This window comes from Bubalus kerabau, chromosome 1 (assembly GCF_029407905.1).
Source record: "Bubalus kerabau isolate K-KA32 ecotype Philippines breed swamp buffalo chromosome 1, PCC_UOA_SB_1v2, whole genome shotgun sequence".
NCBI classification, from domain to species: Eukaryota; Metazoa; Chordata; class Mammalia; order Artiodactyla; family Bovidae; genus Bubalus; species Bubalus kerabau.
In genome coordinates, this window is record NC_073624.1 from 195,333,586 (window position 1) to 195,349,335 (window position 15,750).

Genomic DNA, 15,750 nt, shown 5'->3' on the forward strand with positions numbered 1-15,750 from the left:
GGTATTCCCATCTCTTTCACAATTTTCCACAGTTTATTGTGATCCACACAGTCAAAGGCTTCGGCATAGTCAATAAAGCAGAAATAGATGTTTTTCTGGAACTCTCTTGCTTTTTTGATGATCCAGTGGATGTTGGCAATTTGATCTCTGGTTCCTCTGCCTTTTCTAAAACCAGCTTGAAGATCTGGAAGTTCACGGTTCACATATTGCTGAAGCCTGGCTTGGAGAATTTTAAGCATCACTTTACTAGGGTGTGAGATGAGTGCAATTGTGTGGTAGTTTGAGCATTCTTTGGCATTGCCTTTCTTTGGGATTGGAATGAAAACTGACCTTTTCCAGTCCTGTGGCCACCATTGAGTTTTCCAAATTTGCTGGCATATTGAGTGCAGCACTTTCACAGCATCATCTTTCAGGATTTGGAATAGCTCAACTGGAATTCCATCACCTCCACTAGCTTTGTTCATAGTGATGCTTTCTAAGGCCCACTTGACTTCACATTCCAGGATGTCTGGCTCTAGGTGAGTGATCACACCATCGTGATTATCTTGGTCGTGAAGACCTTTTTTATACAGTTCTTCTGTGTATTCTTGCCACCTCTTCTTAATATCTTCTGCTTCTGTTAGTCATCCTAAAGGAGATCAGTCCTGGGTGTTCACTGAAAGGACTGATGCTGAAGCTGAAACTCCAATACTTTGGCCACCTGATGCAGAGAACTAACTCATTGGAAAAGACCCTGATGCTGGGAAAGATTGAGGGCAGGAGGAGAAGGGGATGACAGTGGATGAGACGGTTGGATGGCATCACCGACTTGATGGACATGGGTTTGGGTGGACTCCGGGAGTTGGTGATGGACAGGGAGGCCTGGCATGCTACAGTTCATGGGGTCACAAAGAGTCGGACATGACTGAGCGACTGAACTGAACTGAACTAAATTAGTTTGTACGAACTAGATCTGATGCAATATTCCCATAATTCCACATGCTATGTTATAGTGTTAAGATCCAAATGCCTTGGAGTGCAAAAGCAATAATCAACTAAGGGACCTTGCCCAAACACTTGCCATTGCATATGATGGGGGAGCTGACTCCATAAGCAAATGTGACAAGTGTTTTCACTAATTTCTTGCAGCCTGGAAGTTTTCCTCAATAAGAGAAAATGTTAAAGCATATGAATTTCCTTTTCTGGACATTTGCTGCTCATTAATAGCTTACATTTGCAGGATGTTTCTCTGCTTTTAGGATATAAAAAAGCTCTTCTCTATAAAAGCATAATTAAACCATTAAGGGTTCCAATTCAACAAACATTTATTAAATAAATACTATGTAATTCTCAAAGGGCTCTTAAAAGAGGCCAGCATGTAAAAGCTAAAATAACCTGCTTTTACTTTAACAGAGAAATATATACATTTCAGGGGAAATCAAACCATAAAATTTACCATGGTTGAGTATTTCTCTTCAGTCTTGACACTTCTCATTAGAATTATTCATAGTCTCAAACTTAATGAATAACAGGCTAAATATAAATTACTTTTCACATTGATCAGATACTGAGGTTTCCACCCAAATTTAAAGGAGAACGATTCTGAGCCTCTTCACCCCAAATTTCCTTTCTGTTCTTTTTCATACATTCTTTTTCTTTTCTAAACAATCTCTGCTTTTTATTTCTCATTTTTAATGATATTATAATCACACCATAAAATCTGGAAAACAAATTTTTAAGAAGAAAGGGAGAAAACTGAATAACTCTTACCTAATTACCTATAGCATTTTCCTGCCCTTCTCTTACCATCCCTAGGGGTTTTTAGCTTTTAGCTTTAGTTTAGCTTTTTTCGCTTTTATATTTTCATACTCATGCTAGCCACATAATTTTAAGTCTACTTTTTGAATTCAAGGGTATGTCATAAGCATTTTTCCCTGTTAGTAAATAGTCTTCAAATTATGACTGCCAAATACTTGTGACTACACCTAATTTGCTCAGTACCCACCTATCATTAGACAATCAAGTTGTCCTTTTCCAAGGGGCCACTTTTTGGAAGCTGTGTGCTCACACCTTGAAGGCAAATGTCTCTGAGAACTGGAGGGCATCCCCTGCTCCTTAGCACTACTTCTTTGGATAATACCTGGGTTGGTGTTTGAACTCAGTTAGTACCCCAGCTAACAGTCCACACAGCCATGTTCATCTGCAGCTGCTCTTAAAGTCACAGAATGGGAAGGGATCTTCTTGATTGTCTAGTCCAGAGGTCCCCAACCTTTCTGGTACTAGGGACTAGTTTCGTGGAAGACAATTCTTCCACAGACCGGGACGGGGGCGGGGAGGGGGGAAGGTTAGGGGATGATTCAAGTGCATTACATTAATTGTGCACTTTATTTCTATTTTTATTACATCAGCTCCACCTCAGATCATCAGGCTTTAGATCCTGGAGTTTGGGGACCCCTGGTCTAGTCCAACCCCATTTTCATCACAAATAAGCCACACTGAGCTCCTGGTACTAGTGGTCAGTCTAGAGCCGGCACTTTAACACCAAGACCCCCAGACACCATCCTGTACCTCTGCTGCCTCTCAGACATTATAGAACATCGAAAGCTTCTAAAGCAAGCAGTGAAACTGTGGTATAAAAACTGCAGGTCCCAACTCTACACTATTTTCAGGCTCAAGATGCAAAACCTTTTATTTCCTGCTTGTTTGTTTCATCTTCTCAAACACACTGAAAACATATCATCACCATGATTTTAACCTATTAAGTATTATTTGGGGAGGAACCCCAGCAAGATTTAATTTAAGGTCAAAGAACAGGGTAGGGGAAGCCATCATCACCTGGACTCATTCCAAAGTGGTTAATTACATTTCATCTGCCGAAATTATCCTGTTACTTTAATCAAATATGGTAATAATTATCATTTCTTATCTCTGCTCACTTCAGGAATGCAGCTTCAATTATTACCACTCCTGTGTCCCACCCCCAAGGGATTAGGCAGAGAATGGTTTCTCTTCATTTGTGTCTTCTTTAGAAGAAACCCTCTTAGGTGGAAATACTTAAACTCACACAACAGGGAAAGGAGATGGGGACAAGGGACAGATGATTCATGGAATTATTCATTTTCCAAAGGGATGCTGTTCAGAATTTCTCTAATAACAAGTATCTCTTATGTATTTTAAATGATTCTATTCTCCTTAATTTTACTTTGGGCTTCCCTGACATGTCGGTTGATAAAGAATCCACCTGCAATGCAGGAGACCCCGCTTCGGTTCCTGTATCGGGAAGATCCTCTGGAGAGGGATAGGCTACCCACTCTAGTATTCTTGGGCTTTCCTTGTGACTCAGCTGGTAAAGAATCCGCCTGCAATGCGGGAGACCTGGGTTCAATCTCCAAGTTGGGAAGAGCCTCTGGAGAAGGGAAAGGCTACCCACTCCAGTATTCTGGCCTGGAGAATTCCATGAATTCTATACAGTCCATGGGGTTGCAAAGTTGGGCACAACTTCTAAGAATCAAAATCGCTGCCTTAAAATGAAGTATACTTTTATTTGAAAATAAATGATTCAGCAGATCTGGGGAGGGACCTGAGAGTCTACAATTCCAAAAAGCTCCCAGCTGAGGTTCCTGCCACCAGAGCTCCACAGACTCCACTATGAAGAGCAAGACTGCAGGTGATTCCATGGCTTGGAACCACTGGTGGCAGGTGGGTTTTAGTATAAGGAAAATCTACTATGAGTACTACTGGGCATTACTACCAAAAATTTTCTCCCTGAAACTCATCTTTCTCTCCCCATTTTAATTCAAGTTCATTTCAGTTTTTGAAAATAAGGAGAATCTGTCACCTGCACCTTTATTTGTTCATTTTAATTTATACTCTCCTTCTCCATTCTTATAAAACAAATTCTACTTTTCTTTAACCTTTCTTCAAAGAATCATTATCTAGCCGTGTAACAGAAAATTTATCAATGAGAAGATTGTAGCTGTCAACTTTTTCTTTTTAGTAGTACATAGCAAAAATATAGGCAGGAGAAAATCTCCATCATTTTCCTATTGTTTCACATTGAATTTCCTTCCCCATTAGTATTTTCTCAGTTACTCCAATCACTTGTACAACAGTGAAATTATGTTAGGTTTAGAGTCTCCCCTGCTCACCACAACTACAGAAAGCCCACAGGCAGCAACAAAGACCCAGAACAGCCAAAAATAAGTAAATTCATTTATTTGTTAAAAAAAGAGACTCATGCAAGATCACTGGACTCCTTCAATGGAAAAAAAAAAAAAAAAAAAAAAAAGGGTTATTCTAAGCCAGTACTCTTTCTTATATTTAATAAGGCTTTTTTGTCCATGACAATTATAAGATAGGGCAATGTAAAAACAAACCGGGGGAAGTGTATTTTTCATGTTTTATTTAAATGAAAAGTTAAACATTCATCTAGGCCCGTATTTCAAATTGATCTTATCAACACAACGTGACAAAACCACATGAATCTCTTCCCTGTCACATCTTTTATCTTTCCATATGTGATCACCGACCCAGTAGACGTGAGTTTGAGCAAACTCCAGGAGATGGTGAAGGACAGGGAAACCTGGCGTGCTGCAGTTCATGGGGTCACGAAGAGTCAAACATGACTTAGCAACTCAACAACAGTGTCCAATGACATGCCCACTCTTCCACACAGCAGGTTCTAAATCTCAGCCTTTTCTGCCTCTTTCACATCCATAGTTAATGTATTACCAAGATCTCTTGATTTTTATTTCACAGTACCTAACAAATTTGATTTTTTTCTCCCATTTCAAAGCTGTCATCCTCCAAGAAGCGCAACTACCAATGGACTCTCCCTTTTCTAAATTTGATATGTTCTTCTTCATGTATTCATCAATTCATTTTTATTATTATAACCCTACTTATTACGTACTTTGCTGGTGAAATGTTTTATAGGAAGGTCTATGAAAATTATAAAGATAATAGGCATTCCCTCCCCTTAAATTCTGTATAATATAGTTAATATCAAATATATAGAACTTTATTACATATACATATTTCCACTTAAAGTTTTATAATGAAAGAAGACTCTATTGATCAATCAGGAGAATACGTTTTGTTACCCTGCCGTAATACTGCCAGCCAAGATGGGGGTGAGCCCTCACTGAAAACTAACACTGTGAATGAGGAATCAGTGTGCCCTAGAATAATTCAGCTGCCATGCTGGAAAAACTCTGAGCTTTGAGCATCCTTCCAGTGGGTGGCACAGTGGCTGGGATGTATGCTCTGTGCTGTACTCTTCTTGGTACTGAGGGTGACAGGAAAAAGAGGCTAAGAGTTTAATGTCATTGCATTTACAGCTATTACAACTACTACTCTCTAGTACTTGACACCTTCTATTTGTTTGAAAAATCTGCAAATGCAATGTTCGTGTTGGATAAAGAAACATGTCCACACTTTTTTTAGGAAGATAAGTAACAGAGTAAACTGCATTTAACTGCACTTTGGTATCACTAGATAGTTTGTGCTATTTCTGTATTCCAAAAAGGACTGTAAGTTTACCCAGATATGGAGACGACATCATTTGCTTTCATATAATGTAGTCAATCTTGCCCTCCTCCTGTATTGTATCGACGCTAGACTTATTGGGTACAGTCCTTAGTGGTCTGCATGGCACTGGTTTCAAACTACCTTCCATCCTAGAACGCCTGCCAATCACGGTCATCCACTGGTCTTATTCAAGTCTTCAAGCACATCTCAGGTGACACCACTCTCATGCAGCCTAGCCAGTTACTCCAGAAATCAAGTTTTTCCTTTCAGGTCACCTACCACACAACTTTTTATGCCATCCATTTCAACACTCTAGGACATTATTCCACCCCGTCTTCACTGCTCTCTCATTGATTCCCATGCGTAAGTAGGAACTCCACCGTAACCCATATGTCCATAAGTTCAGCTCCACCAAATCATTGCAAATAGATACAGAGCAGAGGTAAGACCTCAAGGAGATTATTTTAATCGATCTATGAATCTATAATGTTTTCCCTTATTTTACAAATACACCTCTGTTAGAATTAATATCTCGAGCTTAATATACATAACATATACTCTCTAAGACCAAGGTGAATTATACCATCTAATTTATTACATATAATGAAAGATTTTTACATGAAAGCAATTTTATAATCTCTTCTCAAATTCTAATTTTATATGTGGTACTGATATTGATAGCATACAAAGGAATCTATCAGAAATTATTTCTCAGACTACTGAGAAATATTATTTCTCAAAACTATTACCTTTCCCAGTGGCTACACACATTGGGATCTTCAAGGTTCAGAGATGATGCCATCCTGATCCAGTGGCATAACAATAAACAGATAAAGCCCAGGCATGAGTTCGAGGCAATAACCATTGTTCCTGAAGAACAACCTACGAGAAAAAGAAATTCAAATTAAAAATGCATTAAAATGACCCCCAAAGTATTCTTTTCAGTATGGTAACTATAAAGGACCAGTTGTCACTAGGGCTGAAACACGAATAATGAGTCTTAGATTTAAATAGATGGGTCACCAGCTTTCATGGTCCAGGAGAGAGAGATATTTCTTATGTTGTCAGGATGGCCACTATTTTATAAATTACTAAAAAGTGCAAATCATCATTAATTGCCACTATAACAAAAGACCTTCTCATCCATGCCAACCAACATTAAAGGAATCTACCAGAACAACTCAGGGCAACACAGCCTTCCAGATTCTCTCAGCAGGCATATTTCCCTTCTGGAAGGAGAGGGCACACAGAGGAATCTGGCCTCCTTTGTCCTAGAGGATAAATAATGGAACAGAAGGTCCATTGACTCAAGAGAGAGGCACCTCAGGCTTAAACTGAGGGTCATTCAGTAATTCATTCAATGTTCACTGAATGGCCACTCTATCCTAGGCACCGTGCAAACACGGGATGTAAAACACAGATCTAGTTCTTGTTCCTGCCCACTACGATCTTTATAATTTAGTAATCGTGACACACGTTTCTTATATTTAGTGCTTCTGTCCCACCATCTGCTGAACAGAAACTAAACCAGTTGTTTTATAGAGGTTTCTACATAGGTGTACAGATAAAAAGTGTAAAGCTGTTTGGAGGTCAGTATTAGAAAAAAATGAACCTGGTATTATTGTTGAGAGGAGGAAAGACCAAAAGAGGAAAAACAAATAGCAACACATCTACAAAAGAGTTAGACCCACAAAGGAGATAGAAGAGGGAGGAGAATGTTCAAGGCAGAGGGGACAGAGATGAGGGAAGATTAGGCACACTGAATGCGCTCAAATTAGCTCAGCTGGAGAAAGATATGGGGTGGGGGGCACATCACCATGGAATTTATAAGACCTGGCAGAGGATGTGAACCTCATCCGAGGATTACAGAGAGCTAGGGAAGGGTGCAGGGTGACATTAGAAATCTTACTGGCTGCAGGGGGAGCATGAACTGCAGGTGCAGACTATTAGAGGGAGGTCAGGTGAGAGGCAACTGAGGGTGAAATACGGAAGTAACACTGGGGTTGCAGGGAACTGAGGGAATCTGGGAGTTTTTCAGGAGGTGAAATGGACAGGATGTGGTGACTGAATGTGGGAGTCAGAGCAAGGAGGGATGCCTGTTACAGCCCCTTGAGTGGCGGGTGAGCCACTCATGGAGATGGAAGCACAGGAGCTCTCTTCCTGAGAGGCAGGGCAGGGCCATGGTGGGGGAAACTTGGCACTTAATGAGGAGGAAAAGTTTGTCTCACTATATAAAATGGCTTCATATAATAATTATAAAAATAGACATGGAATTAGAAATAGCTGATCCAGGACCTCCCTGGCAGTTCAGTGGTTAAGAATCGGTGCTTCCAATGCAAGGGGTGGGCAGTGAAGGGGGAGAGGGGAGGGTTGATTCCCAGTCAGGGAAGTAAGATCCCACATGCCATGCAACTCCCTCCAAAAAGGTGATCCATTTGCAAATTAAAAAGAAAGCAAGCATTAGCCTTCTTGTTGGTAAACCAGTGAAACTAGTAAAAATTGACCAGATTATGGGGCCCAGCAGTTACTTTCTCAGTGAGAGCTGGCATTCTGAAAAGTTATACTAACTTTCCCCACCATGAGGTTACCAGGTTTTAGTATCTGGGAACAAAATTTATTGAGTAATAATCTTGGGGTTTTAAAAGGCCAGTTTATCTTAAATAAGTAATAAACAACAATACTGGCAAACACTGAACCTTAGGTGACAGTTTATCCTTCAAATTCAAGAAAACAGAACAATGAAGAAACATTAAATTCTTTAAAATCAAAGCTGTTTATAAGCACAAGTATATATAGTGTATTAGTACTGTAGCCCACCAGGCACCTCTGTCTATGGGATTTCCCAGGCAAGAATACTGGAGTGGGTTGCCATTTCATTCTCCAGTTATGACAGGTTATCTATCTCTGATCCACAAAGGCTAAAACAAAAGAAAATGTTTGATTTGGAATATGGATAAATGTCATGAATTCACAGGATAATTAAAATATAGTGTAAGCCACTATGAGAAGCAGTAAAATCTTTAAAAGGGGGATTCTAATCATCACGAAGTAATTCCAACATACAAAGCATAAATGACTAGCCAAAATATGGCTTATAAATTAATTCAAATTACAGAAGTTTCTCACAGGCTAATCATCATGAAGTTGTAAAATCTGAAGCTTAATGTTATATAATTAAAGAAGCTATTCTGCTTAACAGGAATAAATAAAAAGTAATGGTGATGATGATGATAAACATGCTAACATTTCCTGACTGGTTACTGTGTGCTAGGCACAGTACTGAACCTGTCCTGTGAATTATCTATTTAATCCATGCAGTAACTTAAGTAGGCATTTTTACCATCCCCATTTCACAGCTGAAGACATATCATATATTGTAATGTTTTCTTCATCCATCAAAAAAGTAATCCTTTCATATACTAGATTTGGTTGTAACAAACAAGCATGGCAAATATCTCTGTCTCATTGCCTTATCTATACCAGGTAAATATTCTGTTTCAACGAAGTATGAAGTATGCATCTTAACTTTCATCCTTTCCTCAGAAACAAAACAAGAGCCAGTCAGCAGTAATCTGCCATCCACTCACAAACAATTATCCCAAATTGGAAAGTTTATATCCTGAGTCACCATCTCAGACTCAACCCATCCATTTCCCAATTAGAAATGTTTAGTCTGTACAAAGTTGGAAACTGCTGGAAGCAATGAACCAAACTGCCAAGAAAAGGGAAGAGTCTGTTCTCTTTGAATGCAAAAATTTTAGCGTTAATTTGGTATCTCTTTTTGCTTTGCACTTGATGCACTGGCCTGTGAAGGCTTTAACCTTTCTACAGGGATGTCAGAGAAAAAAAAGAAAAAGCAGAATTTGGTCATCTCCTTAGTGCTTCTGAAATTCAGCACAGAGAAAAATCAAACTGCATTGCAAAGTTGCTGGTGGTGTTCATGGAAGGGAAAATATCAGTACATTTATAACAAAAGTGAATATATATAGCTCAGCCTTATTCCTGAAGGATTTTCCAAATCAAAATTAGAAAATTAACTGAGTTTTAGAACAATCTACATTAAAGTATATAATGTTCAAAGCAAAAAAATTGCTAGATCAAGAAGGGAAGGTGCAAATTCACACGAAGTGATTAAAATCACTTGAGAAAATAATTCAAATATTATACACGGTAGGGGGAGAAGACATTTCACAAATGTGCCAATGAGCTATAAAGGAGTGTAGAAATGCAACATTTCCCTGTATTCAGAAACATGGGCGATCCTTCCTTTTGTTTGTCTTGTCACTGATAGGCAATCAAAACAAGCGGATAGGGCATCTCATGTACTCTTTCCCTATTTGATTTGTTTTCTTTCATAGGCTTTGAGGAGTAAATGTGTGTACCTTTCTTTCTTTGTGTCTACCCTGAAGGAAGAAAGTTCCATGAACGTTTTTCTTCATTTCTCTTTTAAACTGTATTGTCTTGTCTGAGACTATAATCTTTCCACTTTAGGGTGTACATGAAAACAAAATACAATCCTTTAAAAATAGCATTAGTTCAACTGAAAAAAAAAGGCAACACAGATATGCTTTCTTGAAACAGACATTTTAAAAATATTCAAAACTGTAAATTGGGTGTTAAACTACCCCTACCTACCCAGGCTTTGCCTTCAAATAACGTTCCTTGTGGTTATGTTTAACAAAATTTTAAACATAAAAAAATAGTCATTTGCATGAACCCCCTAGTGTCAAACTTGATTGCATTCCATATCATTCACTTAATTATGATGGAAAAATCAAAACAGAAAATCAGTACAACTGATTAGCATTGCTAAAGTGCTCCTGTTAGAAAGAGGTAACACAGCAGGCAGAGTTAACTCTTACCGCCTACTCTGAAGGCAGGCTTTGCCCATTCTGATACAAAAACCGCAGTAAACAATCAGGTTGAATAAAATCATCACAATGGATGAGTCTGCGTTGTGATGACAGGGAGCAGTTTCTCTATCAGTGTGTTAGGGAGAAATAAATAACAGGGCGTTGACTTGCTAATTTATTTTTGCAACAACAGAAGGATAAATGATTCCAGACAATTCTTTCTGGCTCTAAAATCTATCTCCTTGCGAGAAACATTAAGTGCACACATAGAAATAATGTGGGGACCCTGTTCCCAATGTTTTTTCAAGCTCACTACTCTAAAATGCTCTTGTAGTTCTCTAGATGAAGTGATTTATTACGAACAGCCACATTCTCATAATTTCACACCCCTCCCCCAGGGTACCAAAGAGCCACCTAGTCCACTGATCACTGTATCATGTTATCTACAAGTGTTAAAAGTGTCATGTTGATGTATGGCAAAACCAATACAATATTGTAAAGTAATTAGCCTCTAATTAAAATAAATAAAAAATTTTTTTAAGTGTTAGCTGCTCAGTCATGTCCAACTCTGTGAAACCCCATGGACTCTAGCCCACCAGGCTCCTCTGTCCATGAAATTCTCCATGCAAGAATATTGGCGTGATTAGCCATTTCCTTCTCCAGGGGATCTTCCCAATGCAGGGATCAAATCTGGGTCTCCCACATTACAGGCAGATTCTTTACCATCTGAGCTACCAGGGAAGCCCTCATGTTATCTATAAAGGATGTACTAACTTTACCTTGAACCACACAGAAAGACTGCGCAGATGTGCTGTGTTCTTCCTGGAGCTCCGAGCCTGTGACTAGCATATCAGAGGTCCAGCTTCAGGGTATTTAAGATGTCAAAAGAGTAATGCTTGCCCGGTTGCCCCAAGAATAACCTCAGATGAAAACTTCCATGGAAATACTACTTCACTGATCAAAGGAATCCTTGAGGCACTGTCCTGATTTCTATTTTCACCATCCAAAGCTAGTTATTTTAACAACATTTTACTTTACTCAAGCGTGACTATTCACTGAAGGCAGTACAATGCTATCCATTTTTGTCCGGGCATCCTCACGTCATGCTGCTACATCAAATACCACACCCAAGATATGCTTCTAAGTCAAACTAAATCACATTGCAATGGTAGCCACCCAGTATTCCTTGGAAGTTTCCAAAAACAAAAGGTAAATGAGTGTGGCTATTAACATTTAATAAAAGAAAAATATTCTCAAGTCCTATTTTATAAACTTAAAAAGGTTTCATAATCAACCAAAAAATAAATAAATAAATAAAACCCCCTATACATTAGCATGAACTGAGTACTCTGGCATTCACTGAGCACTTTACATCAAGCAAAAACTGGGCAAACCCCTGAGGATGCCAGCCACTGAATTACCTGAGGGGGCTCACACCACACACAATGAGGGGGCCACAACAGACCATCTCAAGGAACAGCCATGATTAAGGATTAAGACTGAAAGAGCTGCTAGGGGAACACAGAGGTATAGCCTTACCTACTTAAGCAGCCAACCCACAGGTGTAATTAAGTGGCATTCAGGGGGAGTTTAGGGGAGGCCATTGTCACGGCTTATCATCAACTCTGGAAAGTATCCTACAACATCCTATAAATCCATGTCCTACAACATATGGGGGGAAATCCACATACAATATTCACTGAGGATCTAAGCACAAGCAACTATGAGGAGTATTACGTCTTATAAGCATGGTCTCTAGCTTTAATAGTTCAAAATCTGCTAGGGAGAAAGATTATAAATAAAATTATTTGCCAGATGAGTCACTGCAGAAAGAAAATGCCAAGAGTTTTAAGAGGAAAAAAAAATCAATGTAAGCAATGAAGGCTCATGAAAGAGGTCAAACTTAAAAGGAAGTTTTCAAAAGGAAAAGAACTAGAAATCACTGAGTATACCCCTCACACCTCACACCTCTCAGCTGTAATTTCATTGGCTGAGATTAAATGCTTTACCTGAAATCGATTAAAACAGAGTAGTGATTTAAACCGGAGAAGGCAATGGCACACCACTCCAGTACTCTTGCCTGGAAAATCCCATGGACAAGGAGCCTGGAAGGCTACAGTCCATGGGGTCACTGAGGGTCAGACACGACTGAGCGACTTCACTTTCACTTTTCACTTTCATGCATTGGAGAAGGAAATGGCAACCCACTCCAGTGTTCTTGCCTGGAGAATCCCAGGGCTGGGGAAGCCTGGTGGGCTGCCATCTATGGGGTCTCACAGAGTTGGACACGACTGAAGTGACTTAGCAGCAGCAGCAGTGATTTAAACAGGCTGGCTACTGTTTATAATAGCCAGGACATGGAAGCAACCTAGATGTCCATCAGCAGATGAATGGATAAGAAATCTGTGGTACATATACACAATGGAGTATTACTCAGCCATTAAAAAGAATACATTTGAATCAGTTCTAATGAGGTGGATGAAACTGGAGCCTATTATACAGAGTGAAGTAAGCCAGAAACAAAAACACCAATATGGTATACTAACACATATATATGGAATTTAGAAAGATGGTAACGACAACCCTGTATACGAGACAGCAAAAGAGACACAGATGTATAGAACAGTCTTTTGGACTCTGTGGGAGAGGGAGTTGGGGATGATTTGGGAGAATGGCATTAAAACATATATAATATCATATAAGAAATGAATCGCCAGTCCAGGTTCGATGCAGGATACAGGAAGCTTGGGACTGGTGCACTGGGATGACCCAGAGGGATGGTATGGGGAGGGAGGTGGGAGGGGGGCTCAGGATAGGGAACACGTGTACACCCGTGGCGGATGCATGTTGATGTATGGCAAAACCAATACAATAAAGTAAAAAAAAATAATAATAATAAATAAAAAAAAATAAACAGGGCTGGCTGTGACTGCTGTCTGCTATCTGCCCTAGGCATCACTTCAGGATTAAAGGAAGACTTTAGGTAAAAATGAATACAATGGGGAGGGCCCATAAGGCAGAGAGAAAAGTATGAGCCAAGCCTCAGAGTGGACAAAAGAAGGTCTTATAAGGAACTGTGAGCAGCAGTACTAGAAAGGAAGGAGAGCTTTTTGTTGAAGGGGCTTGAACTTTAGGCTAAGGAGTTCAGATGGATTTTATCCTGTCTACAGTGGAAAACACTTGAGTCTTTGAGCAGGGTGCATTATTTGATAACAGAGGCATTTTAGACATTAACACGGAGTAGGTGTTCAAAATCCAACCAAGGAAACGGCATCAGCCTTCTGCAGGGAAAATGGGTGCATTCAGGTTTAGTGTGGAACTGCCTGTCCAAGGTTGTTGGTCATCTAAGGAATAGGAAATACATGAGAAACCAATGAAAGAAAGCATTGGCAGATTTGGGAGAAACAATCGAAAATAGGGTCAATATTAGGGAGAGTTATTTTGGGTTTAAACCATTTTGAATCCCAGTTATATTTTCTCAGTCTGGTCTATTTTAATCTCCCTTTGGGAAAAAAAAAATACATCTCTTCTTTAATAGAAAAAGACTTCAAATACTACTTCTCATTCAGAATTTACTAAATAAAATTATATCTATTTTCCTAAACATCTCACAATTTAACATTCTTCAGTAACATTCCTACCCATTCTTCCCAATATCAGTTCAGTTCAGTTCAGTCACTCAGTTGTGTCTGACTCTTTGTGACCCCATGAACCGCACCACTCCAGGTCTCCCTGTCCATCACCAACTCCCAGAGTCCACCCAAACCCATGTCCATTGAGTTGGTGATACCATCCAACTATCTCATCCTCTGTTGTCCCCTTCTCCTCCCACCTTCAATCCTTCCCAGCATCAGAGTCTTTTCAAATGAATCAGCTCTTCGCAACAGGTGGCCAAAGTATTGGAGTTTCAGCTTCAACATTAGTCCTTCCGATGAACATCCAGGACTGATCTCTTTTATTTTTTTATTTTTTTTAATTTTATTTTATTTTTAAACTTTACATAACTGTATTAGTTTTGCCAAATATCAAAATGAATCCGCCACAGGTATACATGTGTTCCCCATCCTGAACCCTCCTCCCTCCTACCTCCCCATTCCATCCCTCTGGGTCGTCCCAGTGCACCAGCCCCAAGCATCCAGTATCGTGCATCGAACCTGGACTGGCAACTCGTTTCATACATGATATTTTACATGTTTCAATGCCATTCTCCCAAATCTTCCCACCCTCTCCCTCTCTCACAGAGTCCATAAGACTGTTCTATACATCAGTGTCTCTTTTGCTGTCTCGTACACAGGGTTATTGTTATCATCTTTCTAAATTCCATATATATGCGTTAGTATACTGTATTGGTGTTTTTCTTTCTGGCTTACTTCACTCTGTATAATAGGCTCCAGTTTCATCCACCTCATTAGAACTGATTCAAATGTATTCTTTTTAATGGCTGAATAATACTCCATTGTGTATATGTACCACTGCTTTCTTATCCATTCATCTGCTGATAGACATCTAGGTTGCTTCCATGTCCTGGCTATTATAAACAGTGCTGCGATGAACATTGGGGTACACGTGTCTCTTTCCCTTCTGGTTTCCTCAGTGTGTATGCCCAGCAGTGGGATTGCTGGATCATAAGGCAGTTCTATTTCCAGTTTTTTAAGGAATCTCCACACTGTTCTCCATAGTGGCTGTACTAGTTTGCATTCCCACCAACAGTGTAAGAGGGTTCCCTTTTCTCCACACCCTCTCCAGCATTTATTACTTGTAGACTTTTGGATCGCAGCCATTCTGACTGGTGTGAAATGGTACCTCATAGTGGTTTTGATTTGCATTTCTCTGATAATGAGTGATGTTGAGCATCTTTTCATGTGTTTGTTAGCCATCTGTATGTCTTCTTTGGAGAAATGTCTATTTAGTTCTTTGGCCCATTTTTTGATTGGGTCATTTATTTTTCTGGAGTTGAGCTGTAGGAGTTGCTTGTATATTCTCGAGATTAGTTGTTTGTCAGTTGCTTCATTTGCTATTATCTTCTCCCATTCTGAAGGCTGTCTTTTCACCTTGCTAATAGTTTCCTTTGATGTGCAGAAGCTTTTAAGGTTAATTAGGTCCCATTTGTTTATTTTTGCTTTTATTTCCAATATTCTGGGAGGTGGGTCATAGAGGATCCTGCTGTGATGTATGTCAGAGAGTGTTTTGCCTATGTTCTCCTCTAGGAGTTTTATAGTTTCTGGTCTTACGTTGAGATCTTTAATCCATTTTGAGTTTATTTTTGTGTATGGTGTTAGAAAGTGTTCTAGTTTCATTCTTTTACAAGTGGTTGACCAGATTTCCCAGCACCACTTGTTAAAGAGATTGTCTTTAATCCATTGTATATTCTTGCCTCCTTTGTCAAAGA

At 39.4% G+C, this 15,750-nt stretch overlaps 1 protein-coding gene across 2 annotated transcripts in view; it reads right to left on the bottom strand.

The window, feature by feature from the left end:
• The window catches only part of MEGF10 (multiple EGF like domains 10), a 182,341-nt gene that overhangs the window by 123,835 nt on the left and 42,756 nt on the right, over nt 1-15,750 (bottom strand). The window contains exons 1-2 of one of the 2 annotated variants that reach the window (XM_055548645.1): nt 11,141-11,747; nt 6,258-6,390 (exon numbers count right to left, since the gene is read on the bottom strand). In XM_055548645.1, coding sequence (XP_055404620.1) covers nt 6,258-6,390; nt 11,141-11,210 — 203 coding nt within the window. In that variant the 5' untranslated portion in view covers nt 11,211-11,747. Of the gene's footprint in view, nt 1-6,257; nt 6,391-11,140; nt 11,748-15,750 lie in introns of those variants that run through there. The other variant, XM_055548656.1, reaches the window with a different exon arrangement.